At 31.4% G+C, this 23,144-nt stretch overlaps 4 protein-coding genes across 4 annotated transcripts in view; 1 reads left to right on the forward strand and 3 right to left on the reverse strand.

Annotated features, from left to right (window-relative positions):
• Nucleotides 1–830: 830 nt before the first annotated feature.
• Nucleotides 831–3,625, reverse strand: LOC140051833 (uncharacterized). Its single transcript, XM_072097155.1, has 3 exons — nt 3,426–3,625; nt 3,092–3,170; nt 831–2,773 (listed from the first exon to the last, which is right to left on the reverse strand). Exons 1-3 carry the CDS (start codon nt 3,541–3,543, stop codon nt 2,080–2,082), a joined length of 891 nt encoding a protein of 296 aa, XP_071953256.1. The 5' UTR covers nt 3,544–3,625; the 3' UTR covers nt 831–2,079.
• Nucleotides 3,626–3,696: 71 nt separating this feature from the next.
• On the reverse strand, nt 3,697–9,685 carry LOC140052502 (kremen protein 2-like). Its single transcript, XM_072098109.1, has 6 exons — nt 9,667–9,685; nt 6,536–6,667; nt 6,013–6,216; nt 4,543–4,824; nt 3,819–4,166; nt 3,697–3,719 (listed from the first exon to the last, which is right to left on the reverse strand). Exons 1-6 carry the CDS (start codon nt 9,683–9,685, stop codon nt 3,697–3,699), a joined length of 1,008 nt encoding a protein of 335 aa, XP_071954210.1.
• Nucleotides 9,686–17,148: 7,463 nt separating this feature from the next.
• On the forward strand, nt 17,149–18,807 carry LOC140052356 (uncharacterized). The gene is made up of 2 exons (XM_072097892.1): nt 17,149–17,479; nt 18,203–18,807. Exons 1-2 carry the CDS (start codon nt 17,198–17,200, stop codon nt 18,734–18,736), a joined length of 816 nt encoding a protein of 271 aa, XP_071953993.1. The 5' UTR covers nt 17,149–17,197; the 3' UTR covers nt 18,737–18,807.
• Nucleotides 18,808–18,986: 179 nt separating this feature from the next.
• The window catches only part of LOC140051568 (DNA-directed RNA polymerase III subunit RPC1-like), a 29,080-nt gene continuing 24,922 nt past the window's right edge, over nt 18,987–23,144 (reverse strand). Inside the window, exons 35-39 of the mRNA XM_072096822.1 lie at nt 23,007–23,106; nt 22,170–22,238; nt 21,687–21,750; nt 21,247–21,316; nt 18,987–19,207 (exon numbers count right to left, since the gene is read on the reverse strand). Coding sequence (XP_071952923.1) covers nt 19,123–19,207; nt 21,247–21,316; nt 21,687–21,750; nt 22,170–22,238; nt 23,007–23,106 — 388 coding nt within the window. The 3' untranslated portion in view covers nt 18,987–19,122. The remainder of the gene's footprint in view (nt 19,208–21,246; nt 21,317–21,686; nt 21,751–22,169; nt 22,239–23,006; nt 23,107–23,144) is intronic.

Here is a 23,144-nt window from a genome sequence, read left to right on the forward strand (position 1 = left end):
GTACCCAAAGAGCCAACGACATCGGCATGTTCGAGGGCAACTTGTTCCTAGTCCTAGTGGTGAAAAAACGTCTCGGAAAAGTGTACCCGTTGTACTTTAACGAACCCCGGTGAACTGTTTCTCAAAATAGCCATATCTGATAGAACTATAAAATCCCGGATACTGGCAAATAAGGTAACATTACGGTAGGCATATACAGTCCCAGTAACGAAACGACAATGGTATACATGTGTCTTGTTAAAGTAGGTTCGATTTGTAAACTCAATAAAAACATTACATTTGCTGCTGTTTCAAATAGCCTACTTTTTCTAGTTGTATATATTGAGTAGTACTATGCCTAAGCTATGTATGCAGACGGAAGGGCACACTAACCAAGTGCTCATTACTCACGGATACATTCTATTATCCATTCAATTTGTAAGTATGTCTACCTGAAAACTGGAGATGACGACCAGCGAATCAAATTCCCTGGGAATGTCCGAGTCATCTCACCGCTGAAACTACCTGAATCGTGACAAAAAGGTGGCTTCAAGGTACAAATATTCTTCTTCATGCCCCGCTTAAAGAGTCCTATTTTATCTGACCTTATTTATACAATTGTACATTTCTACCCATTGCTTGTACTTTTGTTGAACTAAGTCCTTAGAATTACATCTAATAGACAATTGAATATTGTAGAAGGAATGCATGCTATTTTTGATTGATTACAATTTAATTTTAATTTACGAACATGGGAATCAAGTACATTAATGTTAACCACATACGATTCAATTAATTACATTACTTAAGTTTTGTTTTAATAATTAAATTAAGCTATTTACATAGTCGACAATCGATAATGAAATCATGAGTAGGTTTTGTATAGATAATAAACCCTATATTATTGTAATGTGACCAATTAATTATCTCATTATTGTTTTGAGTTAACACTTTGTTAGCTTTGAATTAGTTAATTAGTTCTTTGTCAACATTTTAATTAATCAGTCAACAACAATGTCATTTATCCCATCATAAATTATATATTTGTTTAAATAAGTAAACATTAATAAGTAAATTTAATTGTATTAAAATAAAGTCTGACACGACTGTAATTGAAAGAAAACTTATCTCTACAGTAGGACACGACTGATCAACGTATGAGGCTCAATGCCAACCTCCTGAAATCATGATGTAATTTAGTACGGTAACTGTTTTTTATTTGATGTTCCTCCTAAAATCTGAATGTGTAAATTAAGGACTTTCTATTAAAAATTGTCAATTAGTCGTTTTGTTATGCTTTGTTGTTGAATGCTCTTTCTTTCTTTCTTTTTTCCCCTGTAGTTTAGATTTCTGATGATATATTTGTGTGGGTGTACATACACCATGCTGCCATTCGTACTGTAGTTCATTTTAATAACATTAATTTTGCCGAAATGACAACCTCTTGTTTAGAGACAGGTAAATATTTCACGAACGAAATGTTGAAGTAATTAAGTAAATCTTTCTTACTTGGCGTTCTCAAAGTTTATATCTGAATGTGTTAAATCTTAATGGCTTTCTGTCAACGATTGTCAATTGGTAGATTGATGCTGCTCTTTTTCTGAATATCAGTGGTTGGGTTATATTTGTCCTGGTATACATGCTTCGTTTTGTAGATGGACCATGGTGGTTGGAATATTGTTCATCAGCAATACTAGTAATATTGTTGAGTGGCTTGAGCGTGCACAATGCGATCCTAGAAAGGCTGTTATTATCATTGTCGTTGAGTGTACAATGCAACTCCAGTCATTGCAACTCTTACAATTGCCTTACAACTGCATTGGTTTTAGAAAGTACACTACGATTTTATGACTGCTGGAAAAACAGTGTTGTTGGTCGACATCATTGCATTAATGGCAAAATGTATATCAGATAAAAAGGTCTCTTATAGATGACGTATTAAGCGTAAATTGAAGTTCTAAGATGTTAACAGGCGTTTTTACTAACGGAGTTTCGTGCAAAGTATGAGCACTGAAGTTGGTAAGTTAACTGTTGGTGGTTGATGTAATTCATATCCATTATTATAAATTATTATACATTATAAAGCAGTTGAGTGATCTTCTACCTCTGGTGATCAAGAGGGTCTCGTGGAATCAGATACCCATCACGATCACTACCTCTAGAACAATTTGACATCTGTGACATATTTCTTTTCATTGTACTAAATTTTAAACTTATCTCATCATACTGATTGTATCTTGAATGATCTGATATTACATTATCGTCAAATCTTTGATAGAATTGATTATGGTGATTTTTGGCAGAATACTGAGCCCGTGGAAGTGTACGTATATTGTAGGCCCGGCCACCTGGATGGTGGTCATGTGTGGCATGTGGGGTACTATATTCAACTTGATGCATCCGGTTTCTTTGTGAACTTGCATATCGTATCGGTTGGTAATCGTGTGGTCCAGAATCTATTATTAACGGCTTTTGTTTTTTATTATTTTCTAATGGTAAATTGACGTATCGTGGCTTAGTTTCAGCTGGCATTGTCTTTGTTGTGTTAAAGCCACACATTCCACCTATCCGCTTAATGTTTGGTTTTGGCTTTATAGGGGGTTTAAAAGATGTTATAGGTCTTCTGCTATAGTCGTTTAAGACCACTTGTTTGGTTGAATGCAGACGATGAGGAAGGAGATTGTAGTAACGATCATCAGGAGCATCTATATAAAAAGACGTCATTCTTTTTGCCCGGTTTAGCATTGTGACCCTGTCCGACATGACCTCATTCACGTCTTCTTTTTTGCTACCACTTGGAAGAAAAGAAACAATCAATCAACCAATCGTTCGATGTATACAGCGCCATTCCAATACAATTATTTCAATAACTAACCATCGAAAACATATTGTGGTTGAAAAAATAAATAAATTGTCGTCGACTTAGCTGACCTGACAATCGCTGTTTTTTAAACGGTCATTTCTAATCTTTGTGTCGTCTCTTATGATATTAATAAATTTACATCCATTAAAATAAACATATACATACAAATAATAACAACACTGTTGTTTCCCCTCATTTCCAAACATCTAGTTCCCCTGAATATAAAACTCAACGCACGGTCACACTTACCTATATATTCTACAAAATACAAATATCACCAAACCCATCATGATTACTCCAAACACACATATAACAGCAATCAACAAATCTGTAATACATTTAATATTGCTTTACTTAACATATAAATCACCAAACTTTTAAGGGGACGTGTTGGTTGTTTTAATTACGTTACGTATTTTAATGTTTTCTTCTACGGAGGGAGTAAGCTTATGAGAAGGAACGAAAGTAGGCTGTTTGGTATTGTTTCTCGCTGTACATTGTATTAAATGGTATTATGTTGCTTCAGTATTGAGAGCTACCTATGTAAAGGGTGTGTGAAAATTATTATAAAGCGGTTAAATACCTTTAGAAAAAAGTTTTTCCGGATGCATTTTATCTGGATAATTGGTATCTGTATATTGTGGCGTGGTTTGAATTATATCCGGATATACACTTGGACGCTGACTTGGTTTTGGTTCCATACCTTATTTAAAAAAGGTCAAGTCAAACTATGTTATTAAGTAGCTAAATGTGAAATTTTCACTGAAATCACATGATCGTATAACCATGGCACTCATAATGTTTAGGTCAAAATGAAAGATGAAGCAGAAAGATGTTCCGGCCAATCGCCAATGTTACACCTTACATGATACAGGCACTGCATGTGATAAACATGATAATGGGGAAATACTGTCGTATGTGGAGATACACAAACTTACATAACTGATAATCAAAAAACAGTTAATTATCATCATACCTAAATTTGTCTTGTATTGCATTACAAATCCGCGCTGGGAAATATAGCCTTTAGTACTAGTTTCCAACTCTACTATTAACTCTGACGTCACAACTGGATCAATTACTGGAATAACTCCTTGGAATTGATCTCCTGCCAATACCAACCTGCGATTCATTTTAGTCGTCAGTGTCATATTATCTGACGACCCTAGTTGAAACATTTCGAATTTAAGATGGATCACGGAAGTACCGCGTGCTTTAATTGTCCATTGGCAGACAGAGTTGTAGGTGGATGTTGACGGGAAAGACGGAGATGTTATGTAACCAGAAGGGCTGCTGTATACAGCACCGCATGAACCTATTTCAGCTGACAATACAGAGACAATCATAATGTTATTTTAATTTCACGTGATAAAAAAATTACATTAAAGTTCCGCAAGAACTGAAAGTATCATGACTCGTACATATTGGAGTGCCAACGATGAGTGAATATGGAAAAACATGTTCAAATTAATTCCATTGCTTCATCATAATTGTTAAAACTTAGTTAAACAAGATATTCGAAATTAAATGTTAGTAATTGTAACAATATTATATAATCTATATCCTGTTTCTACATTTGTTGAAACATATTTTTCTTTTCACAGAGATACATTTTGATGTAAAATACGAGAAGCTATCTATTCCATTTTACTCATGGTAAGGTACTACCCAAGTACAGACAATCCGTGAAATTAACTTACATTTGTAAACGGCTATGTGTAAAGCGCCACCACACGCTTGAGTACTATCCCCAGCACATGGCAATGCGCAGTTCCAGTTTTTACGTCTTTTTTCGGGAAATGATTTCGGATCCTTATTGTCACAGCAACACTCTTGGCCATGAGTTACACCTGCAAATACAAAACCCCGCCTTCTGCAGTATGCAGCGCACACATTAACCGTTATAGAGGAATCCGATGTACATACTTTACGTAGAGCTAACCCGTTTGATAGATGACTGAAGCAACCTTGATATCCAGGAACTAAAAGGAAATATCAAAATGCATTTTGAAAATGAAAATAAGACAGGAAGTAGGTAAATGAAACATGATATCAATTGTGTCAAATTACTAATAATTGGTAAATAAAACGAATGTAAAATTAAAATGTTATAAATCCTGTAAGCTTTCTGATACATTGTTTGAGCGGAGATGTTGTGTGCGTGGTGAGAGAATTAGAAAGGAACAAGCAATTAATGATTTGTATTTTTGTAAATGGACTTTAATATGAGTTGTCATAAGAGTGTTTGTAGTGAGGTACTATAAGAGTGAAACAATGTGTGTAGTCATGGGTGGAACAGAGTGAAGGGTTGGTGAGTTAGACTCATATTGTTCTTCTTTTATTGCAACCATATTTAAATATCACCATCACCGTATGGACCAACAGACCCTCAAAGAAATAACATATTCATGATAAAACCCCCCAAAACAAAATATTTAAAATAGGGATTATTCTCATTGGTTAAAAATTGTGTTTAACTTTCGCTGAAAATAAAATTGATTCTTTTTTTTCAACATGCTATCCTTTATTGGATAGAATTCCTGTTTTCTGTTTTGCGAAACTTATCTGTTATTTACTACAGCTCAATTAGAATGAGTGTATTAATCAGGTAAAAAAACTAGGAACAGTGAACCTAAACGATTACTACAGTAATTGAATGTTTCCCCTAATATGCTGTCAGTGAAGTAATTATTTTCTTTGTTTCGTTTACTTTTTTACTAATTAAAAAGGTATTTTTATATATGTATATTTTGTTCAGAGTATGTATTCAATGTCATTTAATTAAATTATTATTTTTATTCTCCAGATTTTCCCAAGGGCTGTACATTCTGTCATGCACTATAGTGAGTCGCAATAACAGGTTTCGTTACATGTTTAATATTTATCCGTCATCGTTGATAGAATGTATTAGATGCTTGTTTTCCATTATATTAAAATTCTATAAATCAATCCTTTTGTGCATAAAACAAGGAGATAGTTTATTTATTAAAGACAAAAAAACGTTGGGCCAATGGTGAGTGAAATAGAGTTTAGAGATTTTTGTAAACATTGTTAGTTTAGAAATAAAAAAAATGTAAAATAATATAGCCAACATGAAATACATAGGCCTTACTCATAATGATAATAAGTGATTATAATAAATTCGGGTTCTAAAAACATTATAGGCCTACCATTGCACGTTACTCCAGCTGCCAGGCCCGCTGCACATTCTTCTTCTTCAACTGCAGAGTAATCGTTTCCAGTGAGCACATTTCTATGATTGCAATCTTGAACAGTTGACTCGAGGCCTGTACATGCTAAATTTGACAACATATATTTGCTGCGGCTCTTGCCGTTCTTGCCAATCTTGATAAACATGGCACCTCTCCAATAACCTAAACGACATGCATCATTATACAATCCATGAAAATATTGAAAAGGCGTAAATTCTCTTTTGACCTCAGAGTAAACTTTGGAGATGTTGTTTACTAATTTGACCTAGTTAAAAATATATTTAAGCTTAAAGCTTAAATAAGAAAACAAATATATAAAACGATTTATTTTGCAATCTATGTATCTATGTATGTTGTAAATTTTTGTTTTGCTCTTTTAATTTATGTTAATAATTGCCAAATTTACAGTTCATGGACCAATATATAATCTTGAATCTTCTTGAGTTTAAAATAAAAAAACATTATACTGTATTGTATATACCAAGTTGTCGACAAACTACTTCGGCATCTTTCAAATCCCATCCTCTATTGCAGATACTATCCCATGTTCCATTGCGAAACACTTCTACTCTTCCTTCATAAGGGGTGTGACCATCTCGGAGACGAACATATTCTACGAAAAAATGGTATACAGATTACAATAATAATTTTTCTAAATGTTTTTATTATTGGAAAAATTATGAAGAAATATACACAGAACTAGGTAATTTAGTTTAGAAAATATATCTACGGTATATTATAAAAAGGAAATAGAACATAATTACTGTATCCATGCGTCAAGTACAAATAAAGCTGAATAAAACATCCGAACAAGGTTCAACAATATGTCTCCGATAACTGTAGCGTATTGTCCATCTGAAGTCATCGTTTGACACTAACATTGATGGAGTCAACAAAAGGAAATAGACTAATTTCTGTTAATTCTGTAAGCAATTCAAAACACGAAGTCTTTCTAACAATCCCAAACAATATTGTGTTTGAATTGAGATTTCCACAGAGAAAAACAAAAATAAAATGAATATCACTTATTTCTTTTGTCACAAGAAATGACAAATTATATCTGTATGTGTATGTATGTATATATGTATTCAGAAGCTAAACATTTTTTTTCTCTTTCGTGGGATAAGCCCACTTTTATTCATTATTCCATTCATGACAAGGGTATACAAAGATTACATATTTTATGTATGTGTTTATAACATGTATGTACAATTATATGGTTAAAAGAGATATCTTTTTTAAAACATAACATACTTGGATATCTTTTAAAACCTAAACATAATTGGTTATATTGGCACATACCCTCTTATAAAATTTGGCTAAAGTATTGAAGCATTGTTTTTCTTTCTATATATCTTTCCTTCCTTTTCATCTTTCTGTTTTATAGTAAAATACAATAAGTGTATTACAAAAAAAATTACTTTTTGTATTCTTTTTAATTTTTCTCAATATAGAAGAAAGAAAAAGAAAGAAAGAGAAAAGAAAAAAAAACTAGTTTTCATTTCGATTTTATGAAATGTGATTCATTAATTTATCTTTTACTTTAGTCCATTTAATGTGAGCTTTATTTACATTACAAGCATATTGGTTAGCTAATACATTTCTGAGTTCTATTCGGAACAAGCTCCAAATCACTGTTGATCTTTTTGTATACCGGGTATTTTTCTGAAGATTTGATATTTAGAGATTTATAAATACAGAAGGTTAACAATGAGATTAACAGGTGCGGATTTGGTACAAAAAACATCGTCGCGTTGTAAAACATCAAGAATTGTCAGCGCGTACGTATTTTTTTCAAACAATTATGACGTCATTTATGAACATTTTGATTGGTCAGTTAGTTTTACCGATCGTAACGTTGAAGTTGAACTCGGTTAAACTTTAAAAAAAATTGATTTTAACGATTTTTAATGTTGATTTGTACCCCTTTTCCTGTAAAATCGTATGTAAATGGGTGCATAATATATATATATATATATATATATATATATATATATATATATAATACCAAGGGGAGGGGGAGGGGGTAATTATTTCATTTACATTGTTACTTTTGTTTTAACTGTTATTAACTGTTTTGTTAAAATGTATAGCAGTCTTAAATCATGGAATTAAAATTATTCCATGCAAGTTGAACACTTTTAGGCCTACACTTTAATAGCATGTGTTTGAAGTTAAATATATTGTACTGGATTTCAATTCTCCAATACTCAAAAGCACGGTACACAATGTGTATACTGGGCTTAAAATAGAAATAAAACGTAATGGTAAATTCAAATTCTACAAACAATACTAGGCTAAATTAGTTTTGATATTTTATTTTGTCAAGTAAAACCATTCTTCTTAAAGGTGGTGATCCGGTTCAGGTAAACATACACACTATGTAGGGCTAACGTTTCAAACTCTTTGAGAACGGTTTAGTTTTTTTGATAATTGTTTTTGTCATGAAAACAATCGGACAGGATTTGTTGCCGACCATCTTAACCAAAAAAAAAAATTTCCACTCCACTTATGGAAGGTTATACATGCACGCTAAGCAACTAGCTGACATTATTTTAACTGACATGTTCTCGTTTTTGAAAATCAACTGTATGTTTGATGGTAGCAGTGATTAGAACATTGTCTATATACGGTATTATGGAGCGATGAGTTAAGGTTGTTTCACTCCAATGTGACAATCTGATAAGCTATTTGAGCATTACTCATGGAGCCACAAAAATACGCTTCACCCCTGCTTGCCAACTTTGTTGAAACAAATCTATGTTTCCCTAAACGATTTCTAATCATTTGACTTTGGATTTCCAATGGCTTACAATAATAGGCGGAACATTGGATTTACATTCATCCTCATTCCCTTGTACAGGAATAATCTCGCTTATAAAGTTTTAGGAATAGACATGAAGGTCAAATTGATATGTGAAATGCTGTCCGCTCCGAAAATGTTGTTAATGCCTAATGTATGATAACGTCTATAGGTTCACAGTGAGTGTTTTAAACTCAGCAATGACCCAAACAAACCAAACGATGCATTATAATTTAATTTAATACTAAGTTTTATCTTTATGTATATAATCATGTTTTGGCCTAAAGGCTTTTTATATCTTTATCATTCTACGATATGTTGTTTGTTGAAGGGGTTGTGGATACCAATGTGTTTAACCCCAATTAAGTCGAATAAATAAATTAAATACATAAAATGAAATGAAAGATTGTTCTACAGTATCCCAAAAACCCCACTTTATTTTTCAGTAAAAATTTAATTACAATAGACATTGTAGAATAGTAAAGTATTTATTAAAGTCTTCTTGTTAAAGGCAATTAGTGTGTTTCCTGTTTATGACAATGTGAATTCTAAAAATAAATTAAATACTTATTACTTTACTAAGTTGATATTATAAGTAAATTAGTTTTTATTTTTTAGTAAATCACTGAATAATAACACTGACATCCGACATGGATTTATAACAAGACCCACACAATTAGGGCATCTTGAAAAGATCTCATCCGCAACATTACCGAGAGCGGAGATTTACTTACTTTACCCGGATGGATAGATTCGCACCATACACATTTAAAATTCAAAACAAGTAAAGATCTTATCTGCAACCTTACCAAAAAGCGGAGCACTCATCGCAAAGGCAAACTATAGCAACAACAAAGATATAGCCCTAATACCCAATGTTGAAAATCACGTTTCATATAGTATAATGTAATTGTGCGGTCCTCCGCCCCACCCCTTTTTTGTGATTTGTCATAGAGATATCAGTGTAGGTATCAGGATTTGTTTTGTATCTCGTTGAATAAAATATATTTGTGTTTTTTTTTTTTTAAATGTTTAAACGTATAGACGACCTACTATCTGTCTAAATTCTCCAGTTGTAAACAGTTGGGTGAGGTAATGACGTAATAAGTAGTATAACATTTCTTTAAAAAAATAAATTAAGACGAAAAATGATTAGGATAAACAAAAACCAGATGTAATTATTTCACAATATAAAACGCGTAATTGTTATCAATAAAGTCGTCATATAGGCAATTATAGTTGTTTCCCTTTTTTATGACTTCGTCAGTGTGATTTTGCTGTCACCCACTTCGTTGGAGTTATGCCTATTATGCCTAAACATCAATAATGATCTGTTTCCTTTATAAAATAGCTATCACATGATTTTGTATCCTGAATTTCAACTCAATGTTGAATGTCAGTTCTACAGAGAAGGTTAATTGACATGTTCCATATTGGCACAATAATACAACATTACAGTTTTTTAAAACGGTTATCAATCATTACGAATGCGAATTGAGCTTGCACTTGAGCGACAGTTTGCTATCTAGTGTAAATATTAACATTATTTTAATTCAATTTCAATTTATGATGTGTTTATTATTTTAATAATTCAAATAGATAATTTACAAATGTTTTATATAAGAACAAGCTTACTAATGTTTTTAAAACATTTCTGCCTTTAATAAAACTTAAACAAAGTTATTTTCGGTATAAAAAAACAAGAACAAGATATAGAAATATAAAAGATGCTGCGAGGAGTTTGACCAATTACAGTCAGTAATTGGTTTATTACAATACATAATAAAAATAACTTTATTACATAAGTTTGAATAATAATAATGACCCAATAAATACAACAGTTTTACAATTAAATGTATACATTTCTGAAACAAACCTCTCTTTCCATGCACCAAATATATAAAGTTTATTTTGAAATGGTTCTATAAACGATACTTATATTTTTTTAAACTTGTTTTTTTATTTTAGAAAGCGCTAATCATTAGTTTATCTTTATTACTATGGATACATTTTATCCAGATTGTTTTGTTATCTAAGGTTGTACATTATATGTACAAGGTTGTTTTCCGAAGGATGATACAAAAGTAACGTCCCTGAATATTTCAAACAAAACACACGCATTGAATTAATTTAATCAAATTCTGCATTGAGAACTGAAGTTCAAACTACTTGATTCCTAAATGAAAAAAATTAATATAATTTGCATATTTTAATTATTTTTTAATGATTTAAAAAATTGATATAAAATACCAATTTGATGTTGACCTTAGGTAAATATATATCTACTGATAAGGAGAAAAAACATATGATAAATTATCAAAACCAAAAGTTATAAGTTATTCATAGACACATGACCTCTATCCCATTTCCGTGTGATGGAAGCATGACTCATGAGTTCACAAAAAAGGAGCAATCAAATAAGAAACTGCATCGTACCACAGTGACACATCTCAACAATGTTATACTATTTGAACTTGAAAGTTCTCTCCCATTATATGAACATAATTATTAGGACCATAGGCATGGAACTATCAGTAAACAGGGTATAGTCGATCTATTATTGGTCAAAGAATTCTAAACACTATACAATAATATTAGATAGATCGTTGCGATTCTTTAAATTGAAAAACAACATCTACGGAATACATTCTGTAATCAGGCCGCATAGCAGTTAATATTGTTCCGGATAATCTCGCAATTATTTCGTTGGTTTGATCCGGCTTCTCACTGTGGAGTTGTACCGATGATCCTTTAAACCTTAAAACTACTCAATGTTGTAGCCCTACATTACTACGGATGTTTTGAATAAGGATGTTAGCCCGTGAACCCTGGACCATAATAAGTATACCCTAACTATGACTCTTATACTTTGTAGTGCCACTAATCCACATTTAGCAACACCCTGGGTTATTTGGTCCTATCGGCAAAAGTCATTACCATACCTGTCATTTAATTTAATGTTTAGAACGTTGAAGTTCAATAATCTCCCCTAATGGCGATTTTGAATAATTCTAATGACCTAGACACACAGTGTGCAGATTTTAGCAGTGCCAGAGGGGACATAATCCAATACACGTGTACAATGAACCTGTTATAGACTGATATTATTACAGAACTGAGATTACAGCGATTTTAGAGATTATAATATTCGTATTCTGGCTTTGAAAAGATTGCAATTAATTATAAAATATTGTTGTAAATGAAGGAGCACCAATTGAGTTACTCAAAATGTGTTTTTAAAACTTTTGCTCGCGTACTCTTGAATTTTATCGAGCACTGTGACTTTATTTAGATGTTTCCTAAGTTGTACAGTGCATCGTCTGCGAGCACAACCTTAATTGTGCATATTAAAACAATGATTGTGCATGATGTAAATAATTATGAACGGAAACACTCATCTGCTGAATATTCCCATCTCGACACACACTTGCGGTTCCGTAGGCCCTCTCAAATTAATTCGGTTTCAAATGGGATATTTATTTGAAAGACGCACGCTTGAAGTCTGTAAGTATTCATAATTGTTTTTGTGTGTGAAAGAACAATAACACACTCTAGTATCAAAGTATAAAAAAAGATCGTATCCTATTGTCCCTGAAAAAAATCCATTTATTAATACATTTAGCGATTTTAATGTCATATAATATTTATCCTCTATGACCAAAACTTAGATCGAAAAAAAAACCATTATTTACCTGAAGCAAATATGTAAAGCAAAATATCTGCCAGCCAATGGATTTTTGGTTGAATATTTAACCATTTATTTTAGGAAACATTTATTTTTAGGTTTTTTTTCTATGGAAGTGATTAACTTTAATAAAACTACAAAATAACTTATTGAAAGTCTGATTTAATTAATCTTAATTTTGTTCATGTTTTTGGAGGACAATACATTTTTAATAAAATAATTACCAAGTGCATTATAACCTACCAACTAGTGGGCCTACTAATTACGAAACGAATGTGTTCATAAGTTGGAAAGTTAGTATAAAAAAAAAACAATACATTCCTATTTTTTTCTTTGACTTTGAAACTAAATTTCAGTAAACTGAAAATTCACGTTTTTTTAATAAATTCTCTGTTTACAGTGATCAATCACGTAACGATTAAGCTGTAATTTTTGACAGTACTTAAGGCGGGTCCTTTCTTGTGTTATTCGCCTGCTTCCCATCGTTTGATAATCTTCCCTTTGAGATACATGACAGATTTATAAATCATGTGTCATGACAGGTTTAGCAGACTGGGTGTACAAGGTGAAGCAGATGTAATGTTCTATTATGTTTTTTAAACATCCCCCCTTTTTTTATTTGACCTAGATAGAACTACCTGTAACTGAACTTTCTGTTTCTCCTTCCTATAAATCTAATATTACATCGATGTATACATCGCCGTGAACATTATATTGTCATTACACTTTTATTTACCATAGTCATAGATAGGATTGGGGATATTCATTCATATAGATTCATTGGCGGAAATGGATGGGGGAGGGGATGGAAGACTTAAGTGGCTAGCCACCTTCCTTCGCCTGTAGGATTAGCGCAAGGGTACCATTTCCGATATTTTATTAATGTTTTTCCATGACCGGGATCTGAGTGTTTGTGTAATTTACTAGTAAAGCTGTACCGTATAATATCGATTCATTCATTTAACTAGGATGATCAAAGCCAGAAAAAGTATTAAATAAGTTACAAATAAGGAAATAAGCAAACATAAGAAAATAGAAATAAGACTGGTCTCCCTCGGTCTTCGTAATGGCGAATGTGTACAATATAAAAGTAACATAAAAAACAATTTACAGATTATAGACATTTAACAAAATATTACAAAATTTAAGTCGTTACAATCGTAAACTTTAAAAATTACTTTAACACTATATTAATACTGTAGTTTAATCTACTTACATTTATCGCTGATGTTATTGCAAAAATATAAATACACAAATATGTTGTTATTATTATTATTAAATATTTATACAATTAAAATCATCCTCTCTCGACGTTGAGATTAAATATTTATATTAATACTGTAGTTTAATTTACTTACATTTATCACTGATGTTACTGCTAAAATATAAACACAAAAGTATGTTAAAATGCAGATTTCTGTGTTATCTTTAATCGATGGTACCTCATCTACCGTGTACAGTGTTAACAAGAAAGATAAATGCTTGGATCATTTTAACTTTTTATATATTCATACTTTACTTTTTACTTACTCGGGAAATCGATGATTTGTACTTTAAAAAGCATACAGAGATGCAAACAATCAAAACAAATATGTCTGTGAGAATGCATACAGAGATGCAAACATTATCAACAATCGAAACAAATATGTCTGTGAGAATGCGGCAAACTTCTCCACCGAGAAAGTGGAAGGAAGCGTTTTTTTAAACAATAAACAATATTATAGTGGTTACTTTCAGTTGATGGACAATGTTAACATATTGATGCTATGACAGCAGCTATACGAGTATTACCAGATAAAACGAATTACCGGTTATTAAAATATATATGAAACAGAAATAACATTAAATTTAAATCTATATTACCAATTATGTATAAAAATGTGTGTAAAACAGGCATTTCTAAAGAAATAGCTAGGCATGGGAAAAAATCAATTTTAGCGAAAATGTGCGACTAACACTACTAAATGTTAATATCTTTATTAATAAAAATAACTATGTCTAATCGGCAACATACTAATTATATCATAATGTATATCATAATGGCAATAACCTTTGACTTTAAAGTCCGATTCATTTCCACTTTAATTATAGTTGAAGACCATCAATTATCCATCTTTGAATTACGGCATTGGCTATGTCAAATTTTAAATCATACACTACAATATGCAGGAAGAAGGAAAGAGGGAGGTGGAGAATTGCCTTTATGGTAAATACACAATTTTGCTTAAAATGCTAAAACAAATTACTTTAAGTAGGGGTTACCCCCACTCATCTTGTATCCCGTATGAGCATCCTACATCTCGACAAAACTTGTTATTATTGAAATCTAGGCCTACTTACCAGACGAAATTGTTTGTATAAATGTTATTCCAATCCAATTCAGTATTAGTATTAGCCCTTTACATTGCATAGTTGATGTTTTACTAGCCTCTTGCTTTTTTCTACTGTAATTAAATTCGAAAAAAAAGAAACTGGTAATTATATGAAAACACAGAGCACAGAAGCGTGATTCATCAAGTTACCGAGGCATTGCTGACACTATAGTGACTACTGTGAGTAATAATTTATAAACCGACAAAACAAACTCGTGGTGATTATATTCAGGCCACAGAGCCGTTTATACAGTAGCATGTTACGTCATGGCCAACACCGAATCAACTTAATGTACGGATCAAGTTATTCTGGTATCACACTTCAGCATGATTTCATACAAAAAGTGATTTCTGTATTGTACAAAATGAGTCCAAAAATGTTTATACTCGTTGATTAGAATTATCTAGATGGCTTATTTAATTAAGGTGCGTCCGGCATTCTCATTTTAGTTTCTCTTTCTTATCTTATCAACACATGAGAAGCAACTGTTTTTATTTTCTCCGTGAATTAACCTGAACGTTTGCCTGCATTTTCTCCATTAATCACGCATTATTTTATTATTTGACGCGATATTATCTGAAACCATCAGCCTACCTTATCATTTCTGCCGTTTTAGGTAAACTGCAAACAATTAATAATCATATATTCATTGTGGCTAAATATTAGCATCTTGATGTGATGTGAACTGTCCTTTACTTAAACTTCAGTTTCTAAGCTTTCGGATTTACTTAATATTGTTACACAATTATTGTTAACTTGAAATGTCCGGTAATAAATCCTAATCGAAACTGAAGTTACACAGTACAACTTAAGTCTTGTATTACATTACTCGCGACGTTTATTAGATTTTTAATTTAATTAATTGATCATTTAGCCAATAAATTACCCCTTTTTAGAGTATGATTGACATATAGACGTGATCAGGGCAGGTATTTCAAAATACATTAAAGTAATTCAATTTATTTTATATTTCAAAATTGCTTGAATCCTATTTTCTTTGTTTCCTCTATACGCGTAATAGTTGTTATCATCAAATGTCTAAAATTAGTTCGAGTGAAACATTTTGAGTTTATTTCGTTTTCTAATTGAATGGTCTTTTTGGCTCGATGAAACTGAATATTTTATTTAAATAAAGAGTAAAATTAGTCAAAAATTAGTTGACTTTTAATTTGGACAAATCAGGAAAAATTCCAACAACATTGATGCTTACTCGTGCACATGAAAGGAACACATACAATGTCCGAATGCATTTGCTAATGATAATAATTCAGGAAAAGTTTTTACACTTTTCAATCAGTAATAATATTTTAACTTAGCGTACTTACTTTTCTTCATTAAAATTGTAACATTGATATTCTAATTTAGATTTTCATTAGCGAAATGCAACGACAAATCTAGGTAATAAATATATTTTATTTATCAAATGTAGGCAGCACACGTTGTAATATCCGAGAATGTAAATAGTGTGGCTCAATACCACGGTTAATTACCTCCTAAATGTAATTACTTATGAACTTACTAAATTACTTGATTTGTATCAACACAAACCCAATTTTATATCAAAATCACGTGAATAATTCAAATATGTTCAAAGTTGTAAATAACTTTGAAACCTTTTGCTAAGTTGAAAAAGAAATGCTCTTAAGTAAACCGATAAAACGTTTTTTTAATGATCATACTAAAAACACATTTTTAGTACCTCAAAAAAAAAATGTAAAATTGTAACCATTTATTGTAGTATATGTGATTTTTGTTTTTTTATTTTCCAGTATCGTGTTTGTGAATATAATTGACTGGATTACAATTAATATGTTGTCATTAACGTTGTGGCAGAAATTGCTTCCGACGAACGTATTGTATGTTAATGCATTTTTCATTATGTTAATTTATTTGTTCATATGACGAATGCATATAATAAAAATGTTTACAATATTTAGTTTATGTTTAATAGCAGTGATTTAAAATGCTTTTAAAGATATAAAATTCAAATTAATGATTAATTAATGATTAGCCTATTTTACTTCTTTTATTTTTTTTAGATTTAAAATACAAAATTATATATATTTAATGTATCTCAGTATTTTATTTTAAAATTCGGATTTATGAGTTCCTCCTTATTTTGTTATATTTTTCTCTCACGCGCGCGATCTGGTTACCATGCAAACTTACGCACATATGCGTTACTTAGTTTCCAAATACAAAAAGCAGCAGCTGATGCACGTTGTACATTTGTTTTATAGCAAATTATTTTTTTGTTAGTCTTTCTTCCAGTTTTTGTTTAAATGATGTTCACCTTATTTCATAAAACAATCGGACACGGTGTTAGGAATAATGTAGAAATCATGGCACAAATGATGTGCATGCCCTCTCTGCTGTTAGCGACAAACAACAGACAGATAATTTGGAATGTTTCTTCTGAAAACGAATCCCGACGACGAGGAAGAATTCTTAGCGGCAGTCTTGCACACAATGTTGGCTTACACACTAACTGTATAACTCATTTTTGTCAGAAGAAAGACGCAGATAAAGCTGTTGTCGTGAATCCTAACCATGTCCAATGGCAAGTAAGTAAGGTTCTGAAATGAAGAATGCATCAAATCAATGAAATAAATCTAGGCCTATTCATAAATTGGAGTATCTGGTGGGGAAATTTAGTAAGAATAACAATTATTATAAAAGCAGTAGGCCTATATTCGGGAACGTTCCTAGATCGAGATAACTGAAAATTGGTTTTAAAATCTTGCGCAGTGGAAATTTAATGCATGTTTATATTATTTTTACCTAGTCTAATCTAGAGCCACTTCATGTAACCAAAAAAATAGGCTATATTAATAAAAACTAAATTAACTTACTGCTCTAGTCGAGAAAAGCTTAAACTTGTTAATGTTTGATGTAACCAAAAAAGCATATCGTACTCCACCTCAAAATGTTCTAAAAATAGTCACATCGTCACTTTCCGCCTATAATTAAGATTAGACATAAAAACAACATACACATCTACAGTAATTAACGACTGGCATATCTTGGAAAAAATCTGTCTCGCGTTTATTTCTCCCATAAAAAGTTGGTCTACCCACAACTTCGAGCTTTGTCAGGTGTTACCGTGGGGTTATGACTAATAACACGAGGAACAAAGAGTTATTTTCAAATGGTTCATGGTATAAATACTTATATTTCTTTGGTATGAGATTGCAAAATCCGGGGCACTCGGAATGAGAGTGACCGTTGACATGGGATACTACCTTTCCACTTTTAATGTTCTTTTAATATTACATTTTTGTGTGTAGGTATTTGCAGACCCAACGTTATCAGAAACCGTCCGCCAGAATTGCGTTGGAATTGAGCGCTTGAAATCAAGAACAGAGTCACTTATCGAAGACATCAACGACTGGGGATTCGAATTAGCAAAACTGACAGATTCGATCGAAACACTCAAAAAATTATCACTTGATTTCTCGACAAACAACAACACGAATAAATCTGATATTGATTATTTTCAAGAAGAACTTTCTAAGCTTATTCTCAATGCTAATTATGCGAACGAAATTGCTGTTGCACAAGATCAGGAAATCGACGACATTAAAGTAAAAGTCGAAGACACTTTTTGCTTACTAAAATCAGTGACGATGAACTTGGACCAAACCAGAGATGACGTTGATGGTTTGTTTAAAATAAATAATGAAATGAGAAATGATATTGACAGTATTCGCAAAGAAGTATTGGAGATTAAATCAACCAACAATAAAGAAATAAACTCCTTCCGATCAGAGATTCAAGAACTCCAAACCATTGTCAGTAAAGATTCTTTCACTTCATCTTAAAAAAACAAAGTGAAAATTGGAAAGAAATAAATAAAAACTGTATATTCATGGTGAAATAAAAACAAAACGATTTAAATGTCATTTGTAGTCAAAAGTTCATACACGACAATTCTCGTTTCTATTCACCCGGCCATAAATAAGTCTGTTTTATATAGTATAAAATAGATTGCATTCAGCTATTTATGTCATTTTAAAACCTATACACACTCAAATATTTTCGTATGTGTAGATATTGTCTAAAAAAAAGACTACAGAAGTAACATTATGCAATCAAAAATGTATTTATTGAATCTTTCATATAAATACTGTCTGTTTCTTTTAGTTTACTACAACACTGTAGCTTTTACATTCAGAATACTGTTGCATACATCTGGTCCATTTAAACATCATGATGTCGAAGTACCTGGAATATGAAAGTCTGGCACATCAAACACAAGGTTTCTTTTTGTCGTAGTAGTTTCCCGTTCAGCTGTATTTAGTTAGTTACAAAAAATAACTTTAACAAATTTATCATAACATAATCATGTGTAAAATGAGAAACAGGTAACTGTATACTTGTCAATCAGAGATGTCACACGTTTCATGTCTCAACAACATCAATCACACATTAAAGGGCACTTCTATGTTTTAACTATTATATATACTATATATAAAGTATTGTAAAACTGTTATAAACGTGGTTATTAGATATATCATTTGTTTTTTGGTCCTTTTTAAGGCACTTTCGCCATTGGCGGCCATTTTCTTTAAAAAAAAACTTATTTCCCCTACCTGGATTTTTTTAGATTTTAGTATGTTCATATAGGGACCTTATAGAAATGCACTGTGATGAAACATATTCTGTTGCAATTTTTTCAACCATATTTCATAGTTTTCCTGTACTATATTGTTTTAGATGTTTGTACCATTGTGTATATCAAATATTTTTCTTAATTTTTGTTTTACACAGTGAGCGAAACAAGGCTAGGCTGTTTGTTGACAGACTTGGCTTAGCCTCTCATTAAACTTAGGTGTTATAAAAAAATATTTATATTCGTGCAATGGAACAAATCATTTCATTCAGGACTATATTTATGTAATTTATTATATACAGTAACTCCCTTGAAGGATCTAAATATTATATCACACTTTTAAGAAGGCAATATCTGTATACTATAATGTGTAATTTTCAATCGCATTGATTAAACCAAACAGGCGGTGAAGTGCTCTAATTTGTGAAATAAACTTCCCCTTTTTGGTGTTTAGCTTTTTCCTACAGATAGGAATGTTTTCCGATGACTTGCAATTGTTAATTGGGTAAAATTATATAATAAAAATATCATAATCTTATAAACATTTTGAGTATTTATTTTATAATTAATCAGATGTTATTTCCTACTGCGACGTAATTGAGAACGCTAAAAAAATGTTTAAATATTGGGTGGGACTTGAACCCACGACCTCCAGATAACCCAAGAATTACTTGCACATTTGTTTGAAAATAGAGTATAATTATGAAAAACTAGGGCAAAATATCTCACAAATTAACCTTTAATTAAGCTAAATTAAGTAAAAAATACCTAAATTGGGCATATTATAATTTGATTTCCTTATTTAACATTAGAAAAAACATTTTTTTTTAGCTTATTTGATTTAAAATGTTATTGTTTCCATACACATAAATAATGATAAATTAAAAATTTGATACGGCCTCAAGAAATCTAAATGTTGGTGTAACCCCACTCTATACTTGCCCTAAAAACATTGACTGATCCTATGAACTTTTATTTATTTTTATATAAAACTAATTTGAAAATTAATATGAAAAAGGGGAAAAATATATCGATAATATCTATAAATATATCAAGAAATTATTAGGGTAAGTGAAAGAAAAAGTATTATTAATTAAATAATAATTTTCACTGGGATATCTAATGAAATACAATAAATAACAATTTCAACAAAAACCTTAATCCTACCTGTACTGTACCTACCAATCTATGTTTCTTTGAAGGCTTGTAACGTTGAAATAATTTTGGCCTAATAACTCTACTATTTCAATAGGCCAGTCTAATTGGTGCTAATTTCAGGAATTGGTAAAAATCAAAATATCAGTGTGGGTCAAATTTACACTACATTTTTTTTGTATTAGCTGATTAAGTCATATCAATATGGGAAAGATAAATCATAGGTACCTGTTTTGATCATTTAAAAAAAGGGGCGTTTTCCACAATCTCTTCGCTGTTGAAAAAAGTGCATACTCATCAATATGGTGGCAATACACATGGCGAGTACTATACACGCTAAAACTTGGTTCTCATTTGGACGCAAGGCAAGTGAATTGACCAATTACAAGCCTAGAGTTTGGGTGATTCACCCATTGTGATTGGTCAAATTATTTACGATGCGTTTACAGCCTTGCCTTTTATCCCGGTGGGAAACAAGCTTAAAGAATCAGCACATATTTAAAAAAATTAATATATTGTGAGGAACTGTTAGTATAACTAACTAAATTCTGTAGTAAAGGATATTTGTGTAGAAGTTTAAAGGTGCCTGTACCAATAGTCATTGGTATTCCCATAATAATACATTCACTAACACCTGCAAAAAAAATTTAAAGAAAAAACCTTGACAAGCTTCTGTCTGCTTCTATATGAAATGTAGGAGGATATTGGTAAATAAATTAAATATCCTGTTAGTTGGTTAATTTAAAACCATGAATGGAAGTGAAACAAAAAACAGTAGTAGTGGCACTGTGGCCTGGTGATCACCGTGCTTGTTTATCAGGTCTGGTTCAAATCTGATCAGAATTGTTATCATGACAATACAGTGCTATCACCTCATGATGTTACTGTAGAAAGCATAGGTTTATTTTTTTCTGTAATTGGCAATTGACTTGGCTGTTGAATGTATGTAAAGTGTGATAAAAAAAAAACTACTCTATAATTCCAACAAGATAAAAGAAACTGACCACATATAATGTCCCTTTGACCGTGATATGCTGCATCAAATAGATGATCAGCAGTCTTCTCAAACTGAAAAACAAAATGATGAAAAAAAACTGATTGTTATGTTCAAGTACACTAAATATTGAAAGCATTCCCTAACGTTTATCACTGGAAAAAGTTATACAACACTTCCTTAAGAGCTTTTTCTACAATGTGGGAAAATATGTGTAAATTATCTATAGTAATTTTAGACAAAATGATGTTATGATTGTTATGAAGAAGTACATATCCATATCTAAGCAAAATGTCCTACATTAAAGTTTTAGACTGCTACAAATATATTACATGATCAGAAAACAGAAATGAATATTCTATATTTATGATTTCTGATGTAGATAAAAAATGAAATAAACAAAAAGAAAATCCTAATGTACCACAGATATATTACAGGATCAGATACTGTTTGACCAATACAGTTTTATATGTGAAAGTTCAATAAATCTTACCGAGGCAAGCATAAGAACACTTTCTTTCATTTTGGCCAAACCAAATCTTGTGATTCCGAGAACTTCACCCTGAAAATTACCATGTGTAATAAAATAATGGTTTTTATTTTAGAGTGAAAGAAAAAAAAAACTACTGTGATAAAAGTCAAATAAAACCAGCCCAGGACAGTTGAATACATCAATGATAAATACTTAATTTGTTTATGGTCTTTTTAAACAAGATCAACAAACCCATAAATGAATATAGCTAGTCATGCAAAGCAAGAACAAAGTAAAAGGAAATGAATTTAAAGGGAAATCTGCCCTTAAACTTCACTGTTTAATTACTATTCAACCTTGTCGGTGGTGTATTTAGGTACACATGGTAATGCTTGTCAATATTAAATCATTGTCATTATACAGAACTACAGCTGGTTTATATCAACGTCTATCACAAAACATCATCAAACAGTGTCGTATAGACAACTTTCACAATACTGGAAAACTATAGTTCTGGATTTATGGAAAGTATGGTATTACAAATATGTTTTGGGACCTTTAGAAATTCTAGAAAGGTCTGGATTTGGAAGATTTTGGGGTTTTCAGGGATTACAGTATTGGGAAAATTGACTGTATAAGCACAGACTAATGATAGCACATGGGGAAATAAGAATAAATTGCAATATGCCTGCTTAGGTAGAACAGAATAGAATATCCCATAACAAATATATAATGGGATTGAGCAAGCCTTAAATAAGTGAGTTTTAAGGGTTTTATATCATACATTTACGCACAAGCAAAATTATATTCCCTGGAGGAAAACCGCTAAAACTCATTAACATAAAATCTAGTACATACCCTGTAGGTCATAAGGTCAGCTAGTAACATCACATGTCGATAGTCGATGCTCATTCCATGACTCACCATGGTATACTGAACCTCATTCATAATGCATGTTCTATAAAAAAAACAATTAAAAAATACAACATTACAAAT

Source organism: Antedon mediterranea, chromosome 6, assembly GCF_964355755.1.
Source record: "Antedon mediterranea chromosome 6, ecAntMedi1.1, whole genome shotgun sequence".
Taxonomy (NCBI): domain Eukaryota; kingdom Metazoa; phylum Echinodermata; class Crinoidea; order Comatulida; family Antedonidae; genus Antedon; species Antedon mediterranea.

Coding starts and splice junctions, on each gene's coding strand:
- LOC140052356 (XM_072097892.1), top strand. CDS start 17,198: ATGATGTTCACCTTATTTCATAAAACAATCGGACACGGTGTTAGGAAT. Junction 17,480..18,202: donor CTAACCATGTCCAATGGCAA/GTAAGTAAGGTT, acceptor TTTTGTGTGTAG/GTATTTGCAGACCCAACGTT.
- LOC140051833 (XM_072097155.1), bottom strand. CDS start 3,543: ATGGAACCAAAACCAAGTCAGCGTCCAAGTGTATATCCGGATATAATT. Junction 3,171..3,425: donor GGAAAAACTTTTTTCTAAAG/GTATTTAACCGC, acceptor AATGTATTACAG/ATTTGTTGATTGCTGTTATA. Junction 2,774..3,091: donor GTATTTTGTAGAATATATAG/GTAAGTGTGACC, acceptor TTTTCTTCCAAG/TGGTAGCAAAAAAGAAGACG.
- LOC140052502 (XM_072098109.1), bottom strand. Junction 4,825..6,012: donor AGCTGGAGTAACGTGCAATG/GTAGGCCTATAA, acceptor ATTTCCTTTTAG/TTCCTGGATATCAAGGTTGC. Junction 4,167..4,542: donor ACACATAGCCGTTTACAAAT/GTAAGTTAATTT, acceptor CTGTATTGTCAG/CTGAAATAGGTTCATGCGGT.